Raw genomic sequence first — 21754 nt, 5'->3', positions numbered from 1 at the left:
GAGTGTAAAGTATCAAAGCCTCATTAAGAACAAATATCCTTGCTACTTCTTAACTCAAGTTTCAAAAAGAGCTTTCTTCCTATTACAGATGCTATGTTAGTCAGACTCACTATCCTAAATTAATCCTGCGTATAACTGTAAATTAGATTTGTCTCGACAGTATCTCTCTTTAAAATGTACATACAGGCAACTAAAGATTAACAAGGCATGATCAGAATTTTACCCCGGAGAAATATTTATTCTCGGGGGTAAAATAAGGTTTCATGAAAGTGGCTCCATTTATAAAACATTTAAAAAAGCTAAAATGTAAAATAAAATATGTATATAAACATAACAAATAAGGCTAAGATTTGCATTAAAAATACAATATTATGACATTATGTTTAACAAAAGAAGTTAAAGTAAAAATGTATTTCAATTCCTACATTATCAACAGTGTCTCCGGCGTCAGTGGCTAGCTAGCGTGCTATCATGGATGAAAAAAATGTGCGATTCCTTATTTGGAGAAGCCCAACATTCAATCAGTTCTGCCATGTTTAAATTCCTGTACTAAGATACACATTTTTTAGTAATCTGGAGTTAGGAGACATGTTTCTTTCCCAAACTGAGATACGACAAGAATTCAGACTCCCTGACCTCTGTAATGTATCTGGAAGGAAAACCTTCAGTTGCACACATTTATTGGCATAGTCCTTTTATGTCCCCTGAACAGCGGAAACATGTCCTCCATGTCATGTGACCCCTGTTTTTTCGGAGATAGGAATGTCATCACTGGTGTTTCCTTCCTGCAGAGATCTCATGGAAATGGCTGTGGGCCTGCACACATATGGGCCGTGTGTGATTTATCTCTGTGGAATGGCTTCATGCAGATAAAATAACCAGACCATTAATGGCCCTGCTTTTACCCAAGGCTACACTAACACATGACTGCATTGATATGGAATTCTAAGAGCATGTCCCTCCTGCGTTTCTACTCACTATGGTTGAAAAGACCTGAAATATAGAAGGCGTAGGAGATTCAATCGGCCACATTTAGCCTTGCTGTATCATTTCAGAATAACGATTTAGGTTTAGATATGCTCCTAATCATCGTATTTGTTACAAATTACAAAATGTCACACCAAACTCACAATTTAGTTATTTAAATCAATATTTTTGCAACTTTCTTCAGACTATCGTACAGTAATAATCTAATCTGAATGACTTCTGTTTAATAATCCATCCCTCTGCTTAGCTTGTTTATATATTTGCTGCAGAGAGTCACCCTTGATTCCATTGTAAGCTTTTAGAGCTCAGACTGACTACATTACCATGAGGCTGTGTCCGTGTGAAAAAAAGAAGCTTTGATCCCTCTCCACTCAGTGAGCCCTTCAGGCACCTATGTGTGTTTTCTCTGTGAATGGCCGGTGGATTTGGTTGTAAACTCGGCCGTTGCATCATTCCACAGACAAGTTTACCTACAAAGAGCAGCTTCCTTTGTGTCAGAGACCCCTCCCTCTGCCGATGAGGCGAGATGGCTAGATGGCTGGCCTGCTTTTGTGATTGTAATGAAGCCAGGCCGGGGCCAGAGGTGTCGGCAGTACGAATCCCAAACACTGAATCCAGAATCCTCCTTCAATCACACTCCCCTTTTCTCCTCAAACTGCTTCAATGAGCTGAGGCTCTCCATCTTGCCTCCCATCCCTCCTTCCTTTTTTTTTTTTTACTCCACAAAGAAACTCTCCCTCATTTGGCTCTCCTGTATGCAACTGGCTGTGAGTCCAGAGAGGGTGGAGAGAATTGATTTTGCCTCTCCGGCACTCTGCGTGAAATTGCAAAGTAACTGTGGAGACCGCTGTGTTTTGTCGGGGGGCCAAAGGTTTCTCCTGCTTGGAAATAAGCCACACAGAATCCCTATTATCACTCCGCTCATAGAAATAGGAGCCAGCCTAGGCGACCGTCACATGCTAATTCCCCTCTAAATCCGCTGCTGTGGAGGAATGCTCATTGTGGAAAACAGAGCAGGATAACGGCTCCAGTGTGCCCGGCTTCCTGAAGAGTTGTTTATTCATGACTTGTGGAAGGAAGTATGTTAGTAAGTGGCGCATAAATATAAATTTAGTTTGAAATGGATACTGCTTTTAGCTAGTTCACCTCTGGCAGAAAGACACTGTTAACAAAGCTGGATTCTTCAATCAGTGTTAATAAAGCGAGACGGTGTTTAAAATGCACAATTATTTTAAAAATGTAAGTCATAACTAATACAGATTTCTAGATTGGGTTAGAACTTCTGGCGTGGAGCCTTGAAACCAGAGCCTGTCCATCACTTACAAGGGATTTTGAGGCAGTTTTAAAGCTGTAGCTACATACTTAATTTTATGAAGTTATAATGTGTTTTCAGGCAAGTAAGTATTTAGATGTCCAATATGATGTCCCTATTCTTTGATTGTGTGGTCAGTTGGTACAGTAGAGAGGGAGTTATCTTTTGCATTTTATTTATTATTTTTTAACAAAGAACCCTCTGTCACTTTTTGCAACTGCAGGCTTATTTATCTAACACACATTATTTCTCAGAATAAAAACCTCCAAAGATGTAACCCTCCACCAGAAATGATGCCAAAAACAAACATGATGCCCATTCTTTCACAACTTTACCCCATGTCACATGTGTTTTAGTTTCATCATGAAAAGCTCCTTTGAAAGATTCCTTAGAAATATGAGCAGCTGTGAAACCTCCCTTTGGCTGAAGAACATTTCTGAAACTCTCTGCCAGCTATTTCCCTTTTGAGCGCGCTGCATGTTTCCCTGCCCATAGATTAAAAAGGTGCCAGGTCATGTGTGGTCAGCGCTCTCTGGAATCTCTGGTGCTGTTATGGAGGATTAAGCACGGACTGGTTCGCTCTAACTCCACATATTTCACCAAACAAGTGTTTCAATATCAGAGCCTCAGTGAGTGTGGTTTCCTAGTTTGACTGTGTGACCTGCAGTTTGCACTAGTGTGTATGTCTGTGTTTTATTCTAAGAACAGGCAACAAATACACATTAAGTTCCCAGCAGTATAATGAGATGACACTAGCTCACACAAAAATGTAATCATTATATTATTAAAGAAAGAAAGACAGAACTGATAGGGTGCCATCAACATTTCTTATCAAATAAAACAAAGACACACACGATACGCAAACATATTTATTAGTTAATTAATGTTCGTTTTCTTTTGGTTCTGAACAACTTGAACTCCAAGTAAGAGTGAACATGAAAGTAAATGAGCTTTTAATTATTCATGGCGGCCTCTCTCCGGCTCTGAAGGTCATGTAAGGATGTTTTTGATATCCCCATCCTGCCTTCTCATTTTTCTCTCAACACCCCCCACTCACATCAAACGCTTTAGCAAGCGGCGTGCTTTTTTTGTCCGCGACTCATCCATGGCATCCTCCCCACCTTCAGATGACAGCTCCACCACATCAAACGGGCAGAGTTACCCGAGGGCCTTTGTGCTGCTTCAGGTGGCGAGTGTAATGAGTGGCTGTGCGGTGCCAGCGCAGGTGAGGCTGCAGGAATGTGTGACCGCGAGCCTTTGAACCTCAGAGAGCCGTCATTGATGCGGCTGGGGAGTCGGAGGGTGGAGGTGGTCTGATTGGATAATAAAAAGAAAGGAAATGCATGTAAACAGTAGATATTCTCCACTGTCAACATGTGATTTTGGGGTGTCTGTACACTCGTGTTGCTGTTGTAATTACTGGGATTGTAAGTCGGTCTAAAGATAGTAATCCAAGTCTTTCCATCCCACTCTCACTTGTTGCCATGTTGATGCTTGCATGAAATGTCAGTCTAAAGTCCTGTGGTGTTTATGTAATTGAGAATATTTAAGTATCAGTCTGCAGGATACTGACCCCCCTGTCTGCTCATATCTCCTTGTCTTTTGCACCCTGTAACATGACATTTTTGAAGGGTTGCAAATAATGATCGTTTTACTCATAATTTCCTCAACTTTATGGTACAAATATCCGTAAATCGTCCAAAAAAATGCTCCTCACAAGTTCCGAACTCCAATGTAACGTTTTCAGATCTCTGAATACTTACTTTTCTTTTCTGCTGATTAACATTCAGCTGTTTGGTTTACTGAAATGTCTCTTTCTCCCCACAGGGACCTGCGGAGTAACATGATCAGTCGTATTGAGCCTGGAGCTTTCCTGGGACTGCCGGCACTCAAAAGACTGTGAGTAGTGGTGGAGCTGTGTCTTTTAATGTGGTTTCTGCAAATGTGTGTGTGTGTGTGATGTACTCTACATTCACACATTTAGCCCCTGCGGGATTGTTCCCTTTTTTATGTTGAAACCAAGTGAGCTAAAATAGAGCTTTTCAAGGGGAGTTTGGAGTGATTGCTTTAATTAGTTGCTATGTAAGAATAGAGGCTTATACATTTCTTAGTTAAGAGACGACCTCTTATCATTTTGAAATGTGGTTCAATACATTTATTCTCCTGTTTCAAATTGGTTTGAGTTTCTAAGCTTTCAAAACAATCTTTCATTTATCTTTTTTTAGCAGTTTCTTGAAATTTGAGATTCAGTCAAATAATAAGACGTCTAATTAAGTGTGCGCTGTGCAGGCTGGAATGTTATTTTTGTATCACATTTATTCATACGGCTCTCCGCAGTGACACAATCATATATTGTGTTTTGAAGCAGCTGTTGTTTTGTGTCATTGGATGCAAAGAGCTGTTCTAACTAGAGTGTATCCAGTGTCCATAAGGGAGCAGGGTCCAGCGGCGGTCTATTTTCTGCTGCTTGTTTCCTCTGGGCCGCTGCCAGGGACCACTGCATGAGGCCCCTCCATACTTTCACACACCACAGGAGGAAGAGCAGGAGGATATATAAAGCTGTGTGTGTGTGTGTGTGTGTGTGTGTGTGTGTGTGTGTGTGTGTGTGTGTGTGTGTGTGTGTGTGTGTGTGTGTGTGTGTGTGTGTGTGTGTGTGTGTGTGTGTGTGTGTGTGTGTGTGTGTGTGTGTGTGTGTGTGTGTGTGTGTGTGTGTGTGTGTGTGTGTGTGTGTGTGTGTGTGTGTGTGTGTGTGTGTGTGTGTGTCATGTGAGGATGATTCTGATAGGCACAGTCCTTCTGGGACATGAGGTGTGTAAGAGTGGGAGGTCAGAGTGTTTCAGTTGTGTGTTTTTCTCTCTGTTTGTGTGCTTGAGAGAGAGTGAGAGCGCAGCATGAATTGGAATCACCCGACAGCCCCCGGCTGCTGCCAACACAAACTGAGCTTGGCTGCTGCTGTGGAGCAACGAGAGCGAGACAGGAAGGCGGTCACCTCCTTGGCTGAGACCTGGCCTCAGCCCCCCCCCGCTCATTCTCCTCACTGCATATTCATGCCTGCCTATATGTCTTCTGCATATTAAGGTTTTCATAAAGACTTCCCTCATCACCGCAGAGTGATCTGTAGCCTCACATGGATGATGTTTGTTCCAGTTTGGTCTCGCCTCGGGGTAACAAAGTTTAATTGGCCCCTTCGCCCGCCTCACTTAATTTCAAAGGGAGGTTGTCAATCACTGGAGTGAAAAGGAGGGAGAGAAGAGCAGACGAATGGAGGAGAGGATGAGGTAGTGCTGCTGTACCATGGGAATGTCAACACTGAAGCCCGGCATCCAAGCTTGGCATCCACGGTTACACATCACAGTGCTGCTCGCCAGATCTGGAGAACGGGAGTCAAGCTAATTGGCAGAAAGAAGTTACAACATCTTTAGTCACATTTACTAGAGAGGCTCCGAGATATGATTGGATTACTGTAGGATCTTATTACATTTGAAACATTTTGAAAGCATTGGGATATCATATATTGATGAATATTTCAATGTATTACCTTTTTATAAACTGCATAATATGCCAATAGAATCTTTTAGCTGCAAATTGCGTAAACAAAAACCAAACTTAGCACCATCTAGTGGACTAAAAAAAGCTTTCTTACTAAAAAGTAGATTTGTTATTTTTATTTAGTAGTTTATAGAATGAAATATTGATAAATGGCATTGCCACAATATCAAAAACATCAGAACTATATGCCTTTTGAATTTTATAACCCCAATTCCTAACATTTACTTTAGGCACACGCTTCCCTACGTTTCTCTGTCCCTATCTTTGACTCCAGCCAGTGTTTGATTTCCCTCCATCTGTGTGACTGCCTCCCCGCCCCCCCTCAGTGTGGCCTAATTAAATTTCTTCTCGATTCAAGACGTTCCATTTGGAGCGGCTATTCCCCTCATGTGTTTAGTCAAAGAGCAGTGCTATTCAAAGAAAAGGCAGCAGAAGTAAGAGATAATCAGTTCAACACATCAGAAAAATGTCATACCAAACACTCTGATTTTAACTTCTGCACAAAGTTACATTTTAAATGAAATGTTTGAATCTTTTGTTTGTGTTAAAACAACTCTGATACGGTGAAAGAGAGAAAAAGTATTCTCCAGCTTGTCTTCAGTCCCTTGTTGTAACTTTAGAAGTTGATTCCAGATGATAAAGGGAGATGAAAGTCTGCCGTCAGCTCCCCCCCTTCCCTCCACCCTGGTTTATCCTTCCCCTGACACACAATGCCCGCGCAAATTGGCAAGCCTGTAAAAGAAGGCTTTTTTTTTCTTTTCTTCCAAGTGGAACTAATAACCTCACACAGTAAAATCCCCAGCTGGTACCTGAAGCACCAACAGCAATAATTACAGAAACGCTCGGATGTTAGCGTATGCCTGACAGACATTTTCCAGGTTTGTGCGGGGATCACATTCCTCCAGCACCCCAGGACACTGTTCAGCTGGTGGGCTGAGGTAATGTCTTCTCCCAGGCTCTTATTTCTTCACACTCTATGATTGGATCACTCACAGCAGACTATGTGAAGCTGCGCTGACTCTGAACCTTTGAGTTGCTGTGACTGGTATCTTTAGATGTTATCTCTCTGGGAAGACAAAGAGCCCTTTTCCTCTTCTGTGTTAGCATTGACTTACAGACTTCCCCACATTTAAGGTCTATCAGAGCTATGGTTTCCAGGAGCCTGCAGTGAATGTTTCCTCTCTGCTGATCCTTCACGTTGAGTGTAATTCATTGCGGCAGGATCAGTATTTTACGTGTTCGCTCCTGGACTTGCCTTTGATTCCTGCTGAATGGCGTCAGCAGTCTCAGACACTTCTGATGTTTGCCGGAGACATCATGTCGGATCACATCCAGGAGGAGAAACACACTCTTTTTTTCTGGCGTTTCTGACGTTAGTCAAAGGAGATTATTCCTCTGCCTCAGATGTGTAGGTTTCCCCCGAGGCCCACACGCACACGTTATCTGAAATCACCTTGAACGTTGTTAACCTGTCAGCTGGATATTTGGGCTCTTCGCCTCAACCTGTCTCTGTTTTAACTTTTTTTTCTTCTCTAAAATCCTGCCAGGCTTTAACTCGTACTGTTTATCCATTCGTCTCATATGGCTTATCTTGTTGGAAAACATTCCCAGCCTTTTACTAATAGATGGTGTTTCAGACTATTTTAGCCTGTCATCTTGTGTTGATTCTGAAATGTGGAAGAAATTAATCAAAAACTCTGTTTGCTGTGTCCTACAGGGACTTGTCCAACAACAGCATCGGCTGTCTCAACGTGGACATCTTCAAGGGCCTCACCAATCTGATCAGACTGTAAGTCAGCAGTATTTCGATGAATATATGAGTGTGTGCTATAACACGCCTTTCTATCATCCTGTCTTTGTCATCAACCTGGACAAAACATCAGTGTTTGTTTTCATTTTTTCTTGCAGAAACCTCTCAGGGAACATCTTTTCCTCTTTGGCTCAGGGGACTTTTGACAGCTTGGTGTCTCTGAAGTCACTGTAAGTATAAAATGAATAAAGATTAATCAACCACTGAGTGAAACCGTCTGGATGTCAGCTGATCATATTTCCATTTGCTTGCTAGTCAAATTAACACACATGTTGTGTTCCAAATATAATTCTTGCACCTGTTTCCTTCTGGCAACAGAAAACATCTTTATTTCCACGAACATTATAGACTTTAAAGTTATTTATTTCGAACACGTTTTGTAAATGTTCTCTTCTATGCTGTAAGTCATGGTTATTAGAAGAATCATGATCAACCGGTCAGACAGATGTCAATCCATTGATTTCTTATTTGAACTATGGTTTTATGTACTGAATTAACATTCAAAACATCAATAACTGCTAAAAATAACATTATCAAATCAATTCTTAAATAATTAGTTAAGAAAGGCATTGAATGTGGCAGCAAGGTGGAGGTTTTCCATCAGGTTTCCATTAACTTGATATTTGGTGGTTACCAAACACTTATCCTGTCCGTCCGTCCGTCCACAGGGAGTTCCAGACGCCGTTCCTGCTGTGTGACTGCAACCTGACGTGGCTGCTGCGCTGGATCAAAGACAGGAACATGGTGGTGAAGAACACAAAGTGCTCCTTCCCTCAGTCCCTGCAGGGCCAGCTCATCACCTCCATCAAGCCCGAGCTGCTCACCTGTGGTAGGGACACACACCGGAACACACACACAAAGATTTGACCCAGCTGAAAGATGTCATCCTAAAATAGCGGCTGTTTTAGCACTCTGATACTGAGCCATTTGTCATTCCAGGGACACTCTCTGATGTGTCTTTTGTCGCGACTCTGACGTTTTGAAATGTTGAAATAAGTCATGTTGAGTTGTGACACAGATCGTGGTGTCAAACGGGGCTCTGCCTCTTTAATTTCTCTATTGTGGTGTCAGAGAGGCTTCTTGTGTTTGGGGAGTGGGGGCTTGTGCAATGACAGGAGATAAGAGAAGGGCCAGGCCAGTGTTTGTACTTGCTCATGTCTTATCAGTGAGGCCCTCATCACGGTGAGGGACTATGAAATACAGGAAACAGGTTTAGCAGGAGCCGTGGCCTTACATGAATGAAAAATTACCCAGAATTCAAGGCATTGTTTTGTTTTCAGACACTAAAAAGAAAGTGTCTGAAGCAGGGTTATTATAGTAAACTGACCTTTCAACAGAGTGAAGAACTATCTCAAACATTGCTTAACAAAAATAAAATAAAAACTAACTGAACTTGAATAACTTTTTTTCTCCTGGTTTCCCAGACGCCCCCCTGGAGCTGCCCTCTTTCCAGCTGACCCCCTCCCAGCGCCAGGTGGTGTTTCAGGGGGATAGCCTGCCCTTCCAGTGCCAGGCCTCCTTCGTGGCCGAGGACATGCAGGTGCTGTGGTACCAGAACGGCCGCATGGTCAAACCAGACGCCGCGCAGGGCATTTTCATCGAGAAGCACATGGTGCAGAACTGCTCTCTCATCGCAAGGTACGGTAGCGTCTGCAGTCTCTGCCGTTATGTGAGGAAATGGGATACCTATAGTTATCTAAAATGGTTTTCCTTTATTGTTCTCCCTCAGTGCTTTGACTATCTCCAACATCCAGCCGGGGTTCACTGGGAACTGGGAGTGCCGGGTCAGGACAAGCAGAGGAAACACCACCAGGACTGTCCATATCGTGGTGCTGGAGAGTTCTGCAGAGTACTGCGCCCCTGAACGCATCTCCAACAATAAGGGAGAGTTCAAGTGAGTTTCCCCCGACATTGACAGAGCTATTGACTTATACTTAAGGGTGCTAGGATCGACTAAAATCTATTTGTCCTAAATGAACCGATTAAGTTAGGCATTGATTCTGAGTTTTATCTGGTCAGGGTAATAGAAAAGTGAATGTGTTTGTTCTGAACATACAACTTAATAAACATGTTCTTGCTAAAAAGTAACAAAATGTTTTAGTATGCTGATAGTTAGACCTTTTTAAAAATCATAAATCAGTGTATCTGTAATGAGAACTATGTTGCTTTCAACAAGCAAACATTACTCTGTGTGTCTGTGTCAGTTTAAAATGCAATCTAAGCTGTTTTTAACAAATAGTGTTAATGGTAAATATGCAGTTAAACTTTTATAGATAGCTGTTTAGTGCCCCCTTGTGGTAAAACATAGACCTTACTTCAGGGCTTGAGCCACAACGAGAACATGACTCTGTTGATGTTTTGACAGAAAGTAAGTAGAACATTGGGACACTGCATGCACAGGTTGATGGAAAGATATATTTGTCTGCTCCTTGCAGATGGCCTCGCACTCTGGCGGGGATCAGAGCGTACCTGCCCTGCAACAGACTGCCATCGAGCGCCGGAACGTACTCAGGAGGCTCCGGCGAGGAGCAGCGAGCATGGCGATACTGCGACCGCAAAGGTCTGTGGACGGAGGAGGACTACTCACGCTGCCAGTTCCAGAAAGACGTCACCAGATTTCTGTTTGTCATCAACCAGGTCTGAGGAGGAAAAGTGTTAAAAATCCCTAACAGATTACTATCTCTGTGTTTACCTGGTCTAATAAAAACTCAATTTAAAACAGGGAAAATCACATACATAGCAAATCTTAAACTTTACCCCTCATTTCTTCTTAAGAGATTATTTTTGTAATAGATTATTAACTCTCTCTCTGTGTCCCGCTCCCAGATGGCTCTGAATGAGAGTAACGTTGTTGCCCGGGCTCGCCGCCTGCTCGTCTACACCATCGATGCCGCCAACTTCTCCGACAAGATGGACATCATCTTCGTGGCTGACATGATCGAGAAGTTTGGCAAGTTTGTCGAGAAGTTTAAAGATGTAAGTGCTGCTCTTAAGTTTTTTTTTACGAGCTTATGTTCACCTTAGATTATGATGCTTGTCCTTGTTCGGAGATAAATCGATTAACGCTCAGCAGCTGTTTGTTGTTGAATGAGAATGGATGTGTTGTCACCAGCTGTAGGAAAAGTTTTCAAAGTGAAGGTGCTCCGAGCAGCTCTAAAGAAACAAGGAACATCAAAAAGCTGATTGAAAGTGTAGTTTGGCACCTCTTTGCTCAAAATGTGTTTCTAATCGTCACCTAGCTACAAGTCAAGTAACCCCCTTCAAGTGTTTATGGCTGTTTGATACAAACAAGATGCTGAACATGTTCAAAATGTTTCCACTCTTTTATAAGAGTTCCTACTGAAGGAAACATGTAAAGATAAAACATTACAAAGCATGTCTTGTTAAGCATAGGAGCCATAAAGTGCATTTCAAATGATGATGATACTAATTTGGATTTGTTATGACTCATAAATGACATTTGAAGTCATTCCCTCATGTGAAAATGTTTCTCTGCCTCAGCTGGGTGAGGTGATGATCAGCATGGCCTCTAACCTGATGCTGGCAGATGAGCGCGTGCTGTGGATGGCTCAGCGTGAAGCCGCGGCGTGCTCTCGCATCATCGCCTGCCTGCAGAAGATCGCCGTCTACCGCCTGGCCACGGCACAGGCCTTCTCCCTGGTGAGTCCCAAAAATCTGCCTTTAGATTTATATAGGAGCGAGATCCTTGGACTGAAAGAGCTGCAGTGTCCCTTTTTTCTTTGCTTGGTGATAGTTTTGCATGTCCCTATGTTTTATTTGTATTTTCCTGCGTTGTGCAATTTAAGTAGGATCTCTATGTCATGCTGCACTGTAAAATGTTGTTGTTCCTGTTGTCCTTCCAGACCTCCCCCAACATCGCGCTGGAGGCTCACGCTGTCAGGGCCGCCGACTGGAACGGTATGACCTGCATGTTGTTCCAGAGGCCGAGCCAGGATCGCTCACCGGGAGGGGACCGCCAGCTCACCTTCAAATGCAACACCACCAGCTCTTTCTCCAGCATCCTGCACAAGGTCAGCTCGACAAAATGAAATCCTTAAATGCTTAACATAATACACAAGTAAGAATCTAACTGTTTCATGTTTTCTGTCCTTGTAGAGCACCATAGTGGAGGCGTCCCTGCAGCTTCCTCAGGCCCTCTTCACCCCGGCTGCGCTCCCCGGGCAGCCAGAGGACACGATCTACAAGCTCCAACTCCTGGCCTTCCGCAACGGAAAGTTCTTCCCCTCCACCATCAACTCCTCCCAGCTGGCTGATGGGGGGAAGAGGAGGAGTGTGGCCACCCCCGTCATCATGACCAAGATCGGTGAGTCAAAATGTAAAAACCAAAGTAAAACACAACCTGAAAGCAGTGATTTCTGCATCAGTTCTGATTACTCTGCCGGTGTTTTCCATCAGACGGCATGACCCTGCGTGTCCTGAGGTCTCCCGTCAACATCACCCTGCGGCGGTTTGCCCGCGGCTCAGACGCCGTGTCCGCCTGCTGGAACTTCAGCCTAGTGGGGGGGCAGGGAGGATGGCAGAGCGACGGCTGCCGCATCCTCGACCATCACGACAACTTCACCACCATATCCTGCAGCACTCTGGGCAACTACGGCCTGCTGATGGTGGGTTGGTCTTATATAACAAGGACAGCAATGTTTATCCAGTTATCAGCATTGGACAGTTTGTTGTGGTCTTTTAAGCATTATAATACAGCCTGTATTGACGTGTACCAATATTACTCAAACCTGAGGATGTTTCCCTTCCTCTGTCATGTAGGACCTCAGCAGTGTGGAGTACTTCTCTCCCAGCATCCGGCCCTTGCACCCTGTCACCTATGCCACTACGATCATCCTCCTGATCTGCCTGCTCACCATAGCTATCAGCTACATCTACCATCACAGGTGAGACAGCATCGTTTTTGTGGGTCATTCATTGATTGTTCTTGATATTGAAACCCTTCAGGATTTGGCTTCTGAAATAAAGTGAGAGAGGTGTAACATCCATAATAAAGAAATGCTAACTGTGATTTGTTTTTGTGACCCCCAGGTCTGTCCGTGTGAGCCGCAAGTTTTGGCACATGCTGGTTAACCTCTGCTTCCACATCTGCCTCACCTACGGGGTCTTTGTCGGGGGAATAAATCAGACGCGTTATGCAAGCGTGTGCCAGGCTGTGAGTATACTCGTCTAACACAAAAAAGAACAAGTGCTTTTGCTGTTTTGACAATGTTTGGAGCTGTAGCCTTTGGCTAAGTTCACTTGGCTCATAAAAAGTTGAGGAAACTCAGTGAAAGATGCAAAGAAAGGTACAGGAGATAGTTCCCATGTCCGGGGGGGATCCCTTATGGTGCGAAAGACATTACTCATTCCGGTTTCATTGCACCAAATACCTGGATGAAAGATCTTTGCAGAGAAGGTTTTGTTTATTTATGCAATCCCCTCTGGCATACAGATATCTCCCAAATAGATTGTTCAGCTCTGGCTGATAATGACACGCTCAATAGGAAGTAGCTCAAGGATCATCGTGCCGTTTAAAACACTGATGCACCGCCTTCCATCTTTATTATTTTTATTGGGGAAATTCAACACCAGCTGCATTCTGACATTGATTCATCTCATGTATCCTCCTCCATTAAATGTTATGTTTATATTCATGCACTCTTCTCTAGGTTGGGATCTTGCTGCACTACTCCACTCTGGCCACCGCTCTGTGGGTGGGGGTGACCGCACGCAACATTTACAAACAGGTGACGCGGAAGGCCAAGCGCTACGAGGAGCTGGACGAACCCCCGCCCCCACCGCGGCCCATGCTGAGGTACGACACTTTAGAGAGAGGTGGACAAAGTTCACAACTAGGTTTTATTTTTAGTTGGATAAGATTACTCCAAATGTCAGCATTAATAAACTACATTTAATTGACAAGATTTTGGAAACTGCAGAAACTTTTATGCTTAACTAGCACGGCAAAAGTTATATCGAACACTTCTAGGGGGAAGAGATTTAGTCTTGCTACAACTCTCTCCTAGTCCTAGCTTCTTTTTGTATCTACGTAAGAGAAGAAGTCAACAAACCAGAGTTAAATGACGATGATTAACCACATAATCATAGTTATTTATATCTGTTATTCTAATTAGTTTAACTCCTAACCTGTGAGTCACTCTTACTGCTATTGCTGCTACCCCACCCGCATTTCCCTACAGGGATTCAAAAGGCTTATCTTCTCTTTTCTAATCTTAAAAGCAGACTTTTTAAACCACTTTTTTATTACTAAAATATAATGATTAGGAGAAATGCGTATCTTTTCTCTTGCTCTGAAGTGCTCCTGTTTGCTGGTGGATCTGCCACACGGTGTCAGTAATGCTGTCGATCTCTGCTCTCTCTGAAAGGTTCTACTTAATCGGCGGAGGGATACCCATCATTGTCTGTGGGATCACTGCAGCAGCAAACATCAAGAACTACGGCAGCCGGACCAATGCCCCATAGTAAGTAGTCCCTGTAAGCAATTAAATATCCTTCATGTTTTGCTCCTGTGTCGTTTAAAATGAAGCCTCCAGGCCCAGGAGATGTTTTACTCTCCTCAGGAGGATGAGGCTTTAGCTATCGACCGGCCAGGCTGCGTTGCTTTGGTAAATAATGGATATTTTCATAAGGGTATGAAGGTTTATTCCCTGAAGTTCTGATTATGGAGGCCTATTAATGGTAATGTGCATCCAAGCGTAAACAACTGCTGCCGGTTTACAGCGCTCCTACACACGCAGCTGTTTACATGTTTAGTCATGGAGGATGACTAATGGAGAAATCTGCAGCCGTATCTGTCTGAAGTCTTTGGAGTTTAATTAATTTCTTTCAAGCAAGACAAATCCAGCCTGGGTTATTAAATGTTATGGGACAGTGGCTGTAAAAACACGACGCAAAAGTTTTTTCAGAGAGTTTGTGAAGTAAATAATGATGGTGGAAGATTAAGATGAGGAGATGTGGTATTGTTTTAGTGAGCACTGTTGGCAAGTTTACTTTTAGGAGGAGCTATATAACTTAAAATAGAGAATACTTCCCCCAAGGCCTGTGGGGCGAGCTGGGATGTCATTTTTCCGACTTGTTGTTGATATGTCGGTTTCTCAGTTGTTGTTCTGACTTTAAGGTTTCCTACTGCAGCACAAAAATGGCCCTATTTTTGTTAAGAGAAGTGAAAAATTGTTGAGCCAACACCGGATTAATATCAATTCCAGACATTGAATAGGTCGAGGTTCCTTGGCCCATACTACACACTTCCACACAGTTCCATAGAAAACTCTTAAAGAGTATCTAAAGCCACACCTGTCCTCTCCCTGTAAATGTAATGTCCGATGTCTCCTCTCTAGCTGCTGGATGGCCTGGGAGCCCAGTATCGGCGCTTTTTACGGCCCTGTGGGATTCATCATCTTCGTGGACTGCATGTACTTCCTCAGCATCCTGCTGCAGCTGCGCCGCCACCCGGAGCGCCGCTACGAGTTCAAGGAGCTGACGGATGAGCAGCAGCACCTGGCTCTAGTCCACAGCGAGGCGGGGGCCGACGCTACCAGCAGCCACTGCCACCCCCTCACCCTGCAGCTGCCGCCTGAGGCATCCTCCTCCGTCGGGTCCGCTCCACACTCGGTGCCGCTGTCGGCACTGGAGAACGAGCACACCTTCGCCGCTCAGCTGATGGGTGCGGCGGGGGCCTTGGGGCTGTACGGCGCCCTCTGGGTGTTCGGGGCCATGTCCGTGTCGCAGGACCACCCCTTCGACTTAGCCTTCACCTGCCTGTACGGGGTGGCCGCGCTGGCGCTCGGGGCCTTCATGGTGGCCCATCACTGTGTCAACAGACAGGATATGAGGCGCTACTGGTCCCAGGCTTGTTGCTCGGGGAGACGGGCCTACTCTGCACAGGAGGACGTGCTCCTGCCTCAGCCGGGCGTGGCAATGACGTCCACAGCGGGGTCAGCGAGCAAAGCAGACGGGGAGTCGACGAGGTGCGGCCACAGCAGCGCAGACTCTTCTTACACAAATAAAAGCGCCCACAGCGTGCGTAACTCCGCCCACGGCAGCAAGCTGACCAATCTGCACGCAGAGGCGGCGCAGTGTAAGCCCGCCTCTGCACCGGTGACTGCTAACGGTGCAGCTGTTTTAGACAACAGCCTGACGGAACATTCTATAGACAATGAAATAAAGATGCACGTGGCTCCGGTGGAGGTGCAGTTCCGCCCGATGAACAACATCAACAATCCAGCAGCGCTCCCCAACGGGCACGTGAGCAGGCATCACAAAAACAGAGCGCGGGCGCACAGGGCCAGCCGGCTGACAGTGCTGCGAGAGTACGCCTACGATGTCCCCACCAGCGTGGAGGGCAGCGTGCAGAGCGCCTCCCACAGACGGCACCACCATTACGACGTAGCGGCGCGCAACAGTCGCCGTGCGGCCTACATGGCATACAGGGAGCGCCACCAGAGCCAGCTGCAACACGACAGCAGCGACAGCGCCAGCCTTCCACGCCGCCCCCGCCAGGCAGACAAGGGAGGTGGCAGCAAGCTGGGGAACGGGACGGTGGTGACTGTGGAGAAGGAGCAGGTCGATGCTGATACTGCGGCCGGGTCCGTCTGCAGTAAAGACTCTGACCCGGCCCCGCAGCCCGACACAGAACTAGAGACACAGCCCAAATCTTACGGGCTGAACCTGGTCACTCAGAACGGCGGCACCCTCAAAGAAAACGGACAGCTTGTGCCTTTAATAACCACGGAGAGTGCAGCCAGTATAAAGACCGGGCTGTGGAAACATGAAACTACTGTGTAGCGACAGTTTCCGTCCCAAAGACTGCACCGTGACACGCCTTTAAACTGTGAAATGCTTTTGTTTTTCGATTGTACAGTTATTTTATCAAATCATTACTGCCACTGAACTATCTCTGTAGATATGGTTTTTTTGTAAATGGTCTATTTTTATAACTTTAATCCAAACCTTTTGTGCCATTTTAAGAGTTGTGTAATTGAAACTGCATACCGTTACCCCCGGGGATTTATTTTCCAGTTAATAGTTTCCCAACAATAATAAAACAAAAGTGTTGTACACCTAATTTGAAAGTTGTTCCTCTGATCCCCTCTCTTTCCAGCCGGGGCAAAGGTGAGCCCGAGCTGTTTTCTTTCCAAGAATTACTCGTGCTGACAGAATATGACAAGCTGGTAATTGGGTTTCTCGCTGACCTTCAGGTGGCCTCAGGTCCCCCTCCTCAGCGGGCCTTCTTTAATTGCAGCTGGCTTCAGGCTTATAGGAGCATCTCCTGACTGCTGGCAGATTCCATGAGTGCAGCACGTCCTGAACTCCCACTGACTTGATACCTGGGCTGTGATTGACAGCTGACTCGCAAAGCAGCCGCCAGGAGAAGACAGAATAATGAGAGGAGTGTGGCTCGTTCCCCTTCACCTCCTCCTTCCTCCACAGTCCCGGGCAGAGAGCATACAACAGATACTTTATGCTCAGTATTGAAATGATAGAACATTTTAAATGTATGACATAGTGGTTGTCTGACAGTGAATCTGTTCCCTTTAAGGGTAGAGCAAGGGGGATTATGGGACAAACAACTCTCACCTCTGCTATATAGCTGCAAGACACAGACTTAATGGTCGTTTTTTGTCTCCCTTCGTGCCTCTGTGGTCGTTTTGCAGCTGTTTTGCATTTATTTGTGGTTCTGTTCGCTAAACCATCCATGTAGTGGTGAAAATGGTATTCAGATCATTAACTTAAGTACAAACTATTGTGTTTACCAACATTAGGGGTCTGATATAGGATAAATCTGAGCCGTCAACAGCTTTTATGGAAGTGTGCAATTATTGTCAGAAAGTCCATGTCACACTGTTAGAGTGAAAACCCTCTCCAATGCTTTAATATTAATATTCAATAAGACGATCGCTCCCTATTCAACGTGATATTCATGTCTTCTCACAGCATGGCACTCTCTTGAAATGTTAAAGGTTGTGCTGTAAAATGTTCCCTCAATTTTCCACATTTAAGAACTCATCAGCGATGAACGCCTGCTGATCACTCCCATGGCAGAGGAAGCACAGCTCCAATGGATCCAATTTTTCATTAATGGCATATTAATAAAACACACCCAGGCAGAGATATATTGCCCAGCCAACTTGGATGTGACACATTATAATAAGACTTCTGAATTATGTAGAGAGCAGTTATGCCATGATTAGTCGCACCCTCACAGATTTCCTCCAGGCATGAAAGAGTGATCTTCAAATAATTGCCAAGGTTCTTTAACACTGCCATTGGTCATAGAGTTCATCTCAGGCTGTCAGCGAGGCAGGGAATGACAATGGGAGGATGTTTGTGCTGTGTGAGGAAAAAGCTCATTAAAGCAAATGCACTGATAGCATCTCTGCTTTAAGATCACGGGGACACCTTGGGCGGAAATCCATAATAAATTAAGATAAAACAAATGGAGTCATTTAGATGTTTTCTTCGTCTCATTCAGAAGTCTTAGGGTCAGACGCCAGAAATAGCACATCAGAGGATCCTCATTGTAAACAGTCTATTTTCAGAAACAGCCATGACGCCTCTTTTCCAGCCAGTTTCCACTTAGTGTGGGCTGTGGAGCGTATCTGAGCTGCGTGCCTCACCAGGAGGACGACCAGCGGGAGACAGCTGATGTCTGTTTACATTCTCCAGCCGCTGCTCGTCCCCCTGCAGCAGCATCTGCCTCTGCTGTGGAAACCTGCCTCTGCAATGAAGATTGATACTTTTCCGAGAGTGAAGCCATCTGATTGTAATTAGCTGGCTGTGGCTGTCCAGGGGAGCCACAAATACTTTCTACCTGCAGTGTGATCACCTACCCAAAAACCTCCAAGGCCTGTTGTAAAGATTAAAGCAATAGTTAGCTCACAGGGTTTGTGATGATCGCTGCCTCCTGAGATAACTGCTGAATGTATGTAGTTTGGTAAGTTTTCTCTGAGCAGATATTTGCACAGGAAGGGACATCAGTATGCAAGTTGTGTTTAAGCTAAGGTCAGGGCTTTTCGCCAGTGTTTGCAGCACTCAACTCACACAATTACACACATCATACTGCCCACCTTCTCTAGACAAATGTATGATTGCTTCACATTACAGCAACACCATTATTAGTTGCTAGTTTGTTTTTATCATAAACATTTCATACTTGCCCATAATTTCCTCAAGAATAGCTGATTCACTGTCTTCAGATTTGCATTAGGCGAGGGCAACTTGGTTTTTTGCTGATAATGCCAAACAGGAGTAGACATTTTCCTGTCTGTTATTTATGGTAATAGTGGTGATTGAATAAAGTTAATGATGGAGGAAGATGATGCTGCACTATTTAGTTGTTTTTTCAGGAAGTGACCTTTCTATTTATTCAACGGATAAAAGTGTCAGAAGAAGTTGGCTGTTTAGTGCCATTTTAAATAATCTGCCAGTCAACAATTTAGAATAAAACTCCACATCTCATCCTGTCAAATCACACTGCAAATTCCATTTTCCACTTCAAAATGGACTCTTCTCAATATTGTGGCGCAGTAGTTCTCATACTGTGTGGGATGAAGATATTACATTAAGGTCCTAACTTTGCATTAAGATGAATGGAAGTGACAAAATTCCAATATATAAGCAGCTTCCTCATTAAGTACAGCGCAGAGAGCTTGTGTGCAAACCAAAATATATCATGATTAAACTTTGGGCACTATCAGAGAGCAGGACACAAATAGATGCTCACTTGGAGATCTCCAGGGAGGGGGATGCTGCAGCTTCAATATCATTAGAGCAGTTTGGACTCGGAATAGTTTTCCCAAAGTTCAAATGTTAATTCCTGCATTGAAATCAGACAACCTGCACTTTAATTACATGTAACAAATAGTCAAAGAAAAGTGGTCAATTGTGTTAATGTTTTTAACTTTTTTAGCTTAGTTCTCTAAATTCTTCCTATAATGAAGAGGGGAAATTAGATTCTTAATGCATTATTTTACAGATTATTTTCCAGTGTCACACACATACACACATTGCCCTCTAATGATGACATCAAGCCTTCTGTGTTGATGGACCTGTGCTCTCATTAACGGCCTCACTGCCATCCATCTACCTGTGCCAGACAGTGTAGGAGCTCATTTTGGCCTCATCTTTCTGTCCAGGTGCTCTGTTATTTATAGCCTCCTCAAAAACCGCATCACTCATTGTTCATGGTGACAGATTACGACAGTGACCCTCTCTCTCACACACACTCAGACATTAAAGGTTGTCTCCTGGAATGCATCTGTCTTGTCGACGTGCTGTAGGGATTGTAATGACGCTTAACATGCGGATCCAAGGACAGTTCCAAATATTGAACAGAGACATTTCCAAATACTTATTGGTGATCTTTAATGATCACAAAATGAGAGTCGGCTAGCATAGTGTAACAACTAGCACATAACCGCGTATAATAATCATGTTGTTTAAAACAACCAAATATAATTTCTTAATTTCAAGGTTCTAGCGTGCTCCAAAGCAGATTTTGTTCCAGTTGTACTAAGTAAGGCTAGCTGTTGCTGGCTAAACATTTAAACACATAATCTTGAATCTATTTTGATCCTGACATCAAGTTTACATAGCTTAGTTTACATAGGCTATGCTAATGCTAGCAAACTTTACAGATGTTGCTCTGTTCACTGACTTTATTGCTCTTCATTACTTGCACTACTGTTACACAATGTAGCAGCAATTATTATGAGCATTTCTTAATGTTCTGCTGTCTTACTTTAATATTCCTAAAACGTTTTTTAAAGATCTGATTAAACACTTTGAATAAAAAGATGCTTGATGAAAATGCATGAGGCAAACTGCAGTTAATGCTTATCACCTTCACCAACAAATGTATCATTTGAGTTCTTAAAGCTCCTGTTCTCTATTATTAGTATTATTATTATTATTATTATTATTATTATTATTATTATTATTATTATTATTATTATTATTCTGTAATCCAGGATTTCAGGAAACTGGAACATGTAGCACTAGGTCTGTTCTTTGCTTTTCACTTGCTGCATGTAATTCATGTATATTCCATAAATAAATGTGTCTAAAAATATTCACTACAGTGTGGTTTGAAGTGCTTGTTCTAACGTGCAAATCAAAACTGTTAAGGGAAGAAGAAGGTGTTTTTGAGAAGTGTCAGCAATTTCTCATAATACCAGCAGAGTGAGTGGCCTTCTGTTTGATGACTTGTCTTAAGCTGTCTATGGTGTTTAAATGTCTGTTTACAAAGACAGAAAACTCTGTCCTTTGTGGTATCCTTGAGTTGCACAGTCCTTTGTGTTGTTAAAAATCTTTAGACAGTTGTCTCAAGCAGATCTGACTGGAAAAAGAGAAAATCTGAATATGCAGATTTCCAGACTGTACACATTTGTGTCCTTTTGTCCGATTAATTGAGGTACCATATCTATATTTTGTTTATCTTTTAAACATACTGTTCTATTAATTTGTTCAACATACCAAAACATGAAGTTATTTTCTGACATGTCCATAGTATATGACAGCAATAGCACAAGTCTTAACCAACCACAGACTCTCCTTTGCCCTATTAGGCACAAGATGTTCCATTCTGACAGCATGCTCAGGAGCAGCTTCCTGCTTAATTACCCGGTATGATTTACCATATATCACGTGACTGTGTTAGATATTGGTGTGATGCTAAACCAAATAGTGTTGGTACATTCTCTGCAACATGTAACTTAATAGTCTGGTCTAAATATGTAATTATAGCACAATATACTGGGACAGTTAGAGGAACATTTAATATTAATATATGACATCTATGATGTATAGATTTGGGACATGCTATAATAGGACTTTTTCGACATTTTTTGTACACTCCTCACTAATACTCTTTTTTTAAAAACAGTTTTTAAAGAATAAAAGGACCTTTTTTTCATATTCTTTCGACAAGCTACATGTCGTTTCGTATGTTGTTTTGTTCTCCTATTGCGACGAAGAATACCATTTTTTCTTTTCGTTCTATTTTGATCCAGGAAAAAAGTGAAATCAACAAATATTCAAATATATATTAAAGTTGTGTCACAGGTTTGACGTGGTGA

The 21754-nt window shown here is 43.5% G+C and overlaps 1 protein-coding gene across 2 annotated transcripts in view; it reads left to right on the top strand.

Annotated features, from left to right (window-relative positions):
• Positions 1-20750, top strand: part of adgra3 (adhesion G protein-coupled receptor A3) — a 29852-nt gene extending 9102 nt beyond the window's left edge. Inside the window, exons 3-19 of one of the 2 annotated variants that reach the window (XM_063901180.1) lie at positions 4127-4198; positions 7566-7637; positions 7757-7828; positions 8327-8487; positions 9083-9296; positions 9388-9552; positions 10094-10295; positions 10485-10634; positions 11160-11318; positions 11522-11689; positions 11775-11982; positions 12075-12283; positions 12438-12562; positions 12708-12831; positions 13328-13473; positions 14045-14140; positions 15017-20750. In XM_063901180.1, the coding sequence (XP_063757250.1) occupies positions 4127-4198; positions 7566-7637; positions 7757-7828; positions 8327-8487; positions 9083-9296; positions 9388-9552; positions 10094-10295; positions 10485-10634; positions 11160-11318; positions 11522-11689; positions 11775-11982; positions 12075-12283; positions 12438-12562; positions 12708-12831; positions 13328-13473; positions 14045-14140; positions 15017-16463 (3790 nt within the window). In that variant the 3' untranslated portion in view covers positions 16464-20750. Of the gene's footprint in view, positions 1-4126; positions 4199-6800; positions 7257-7565; positions 7638-7756; positions 7829-8326; positions 8488-9082; positions 9297-9387; positions 9553-10093; positions 10296-10484; positions 10635-11159; positions 11319-11521; positions 11690-11774; positions 11983-12074; positions 12284-12437; positions 12563-12707; positions 12832-13327; positions 13474-14044; positions 14141-15016 lie in introns of those variants that run through there. The other variant, XM_063901181.1, reaches the window with a different exon arrangement.
• Positions 20751-21754: the final 1004 nt, after the last annotated feature.

The sequence above is a fragment of the Eleginops maclovinus genome, chromosome 14 (assembly GCF_036324505.1).
Source record: "Eleginops maclovinus isolate JMC-PN-2008 ecotype Puerto Natales chromosome 14, JC_Emac_rtc_rv5, whole genome shotgun sequence".
In the NCBI taxonomy this organism is placed as follows: Eukaryota; Metazoa; Chordata; class Actinopteri; order Perciformes; family Eleginopidae; genus Eleginops; species Eleginops maclovinus.
Note: the sequence above shows the minus strand (reverse complement) of the source record. Positions and strands in the feature narration are given on the sequence as shown.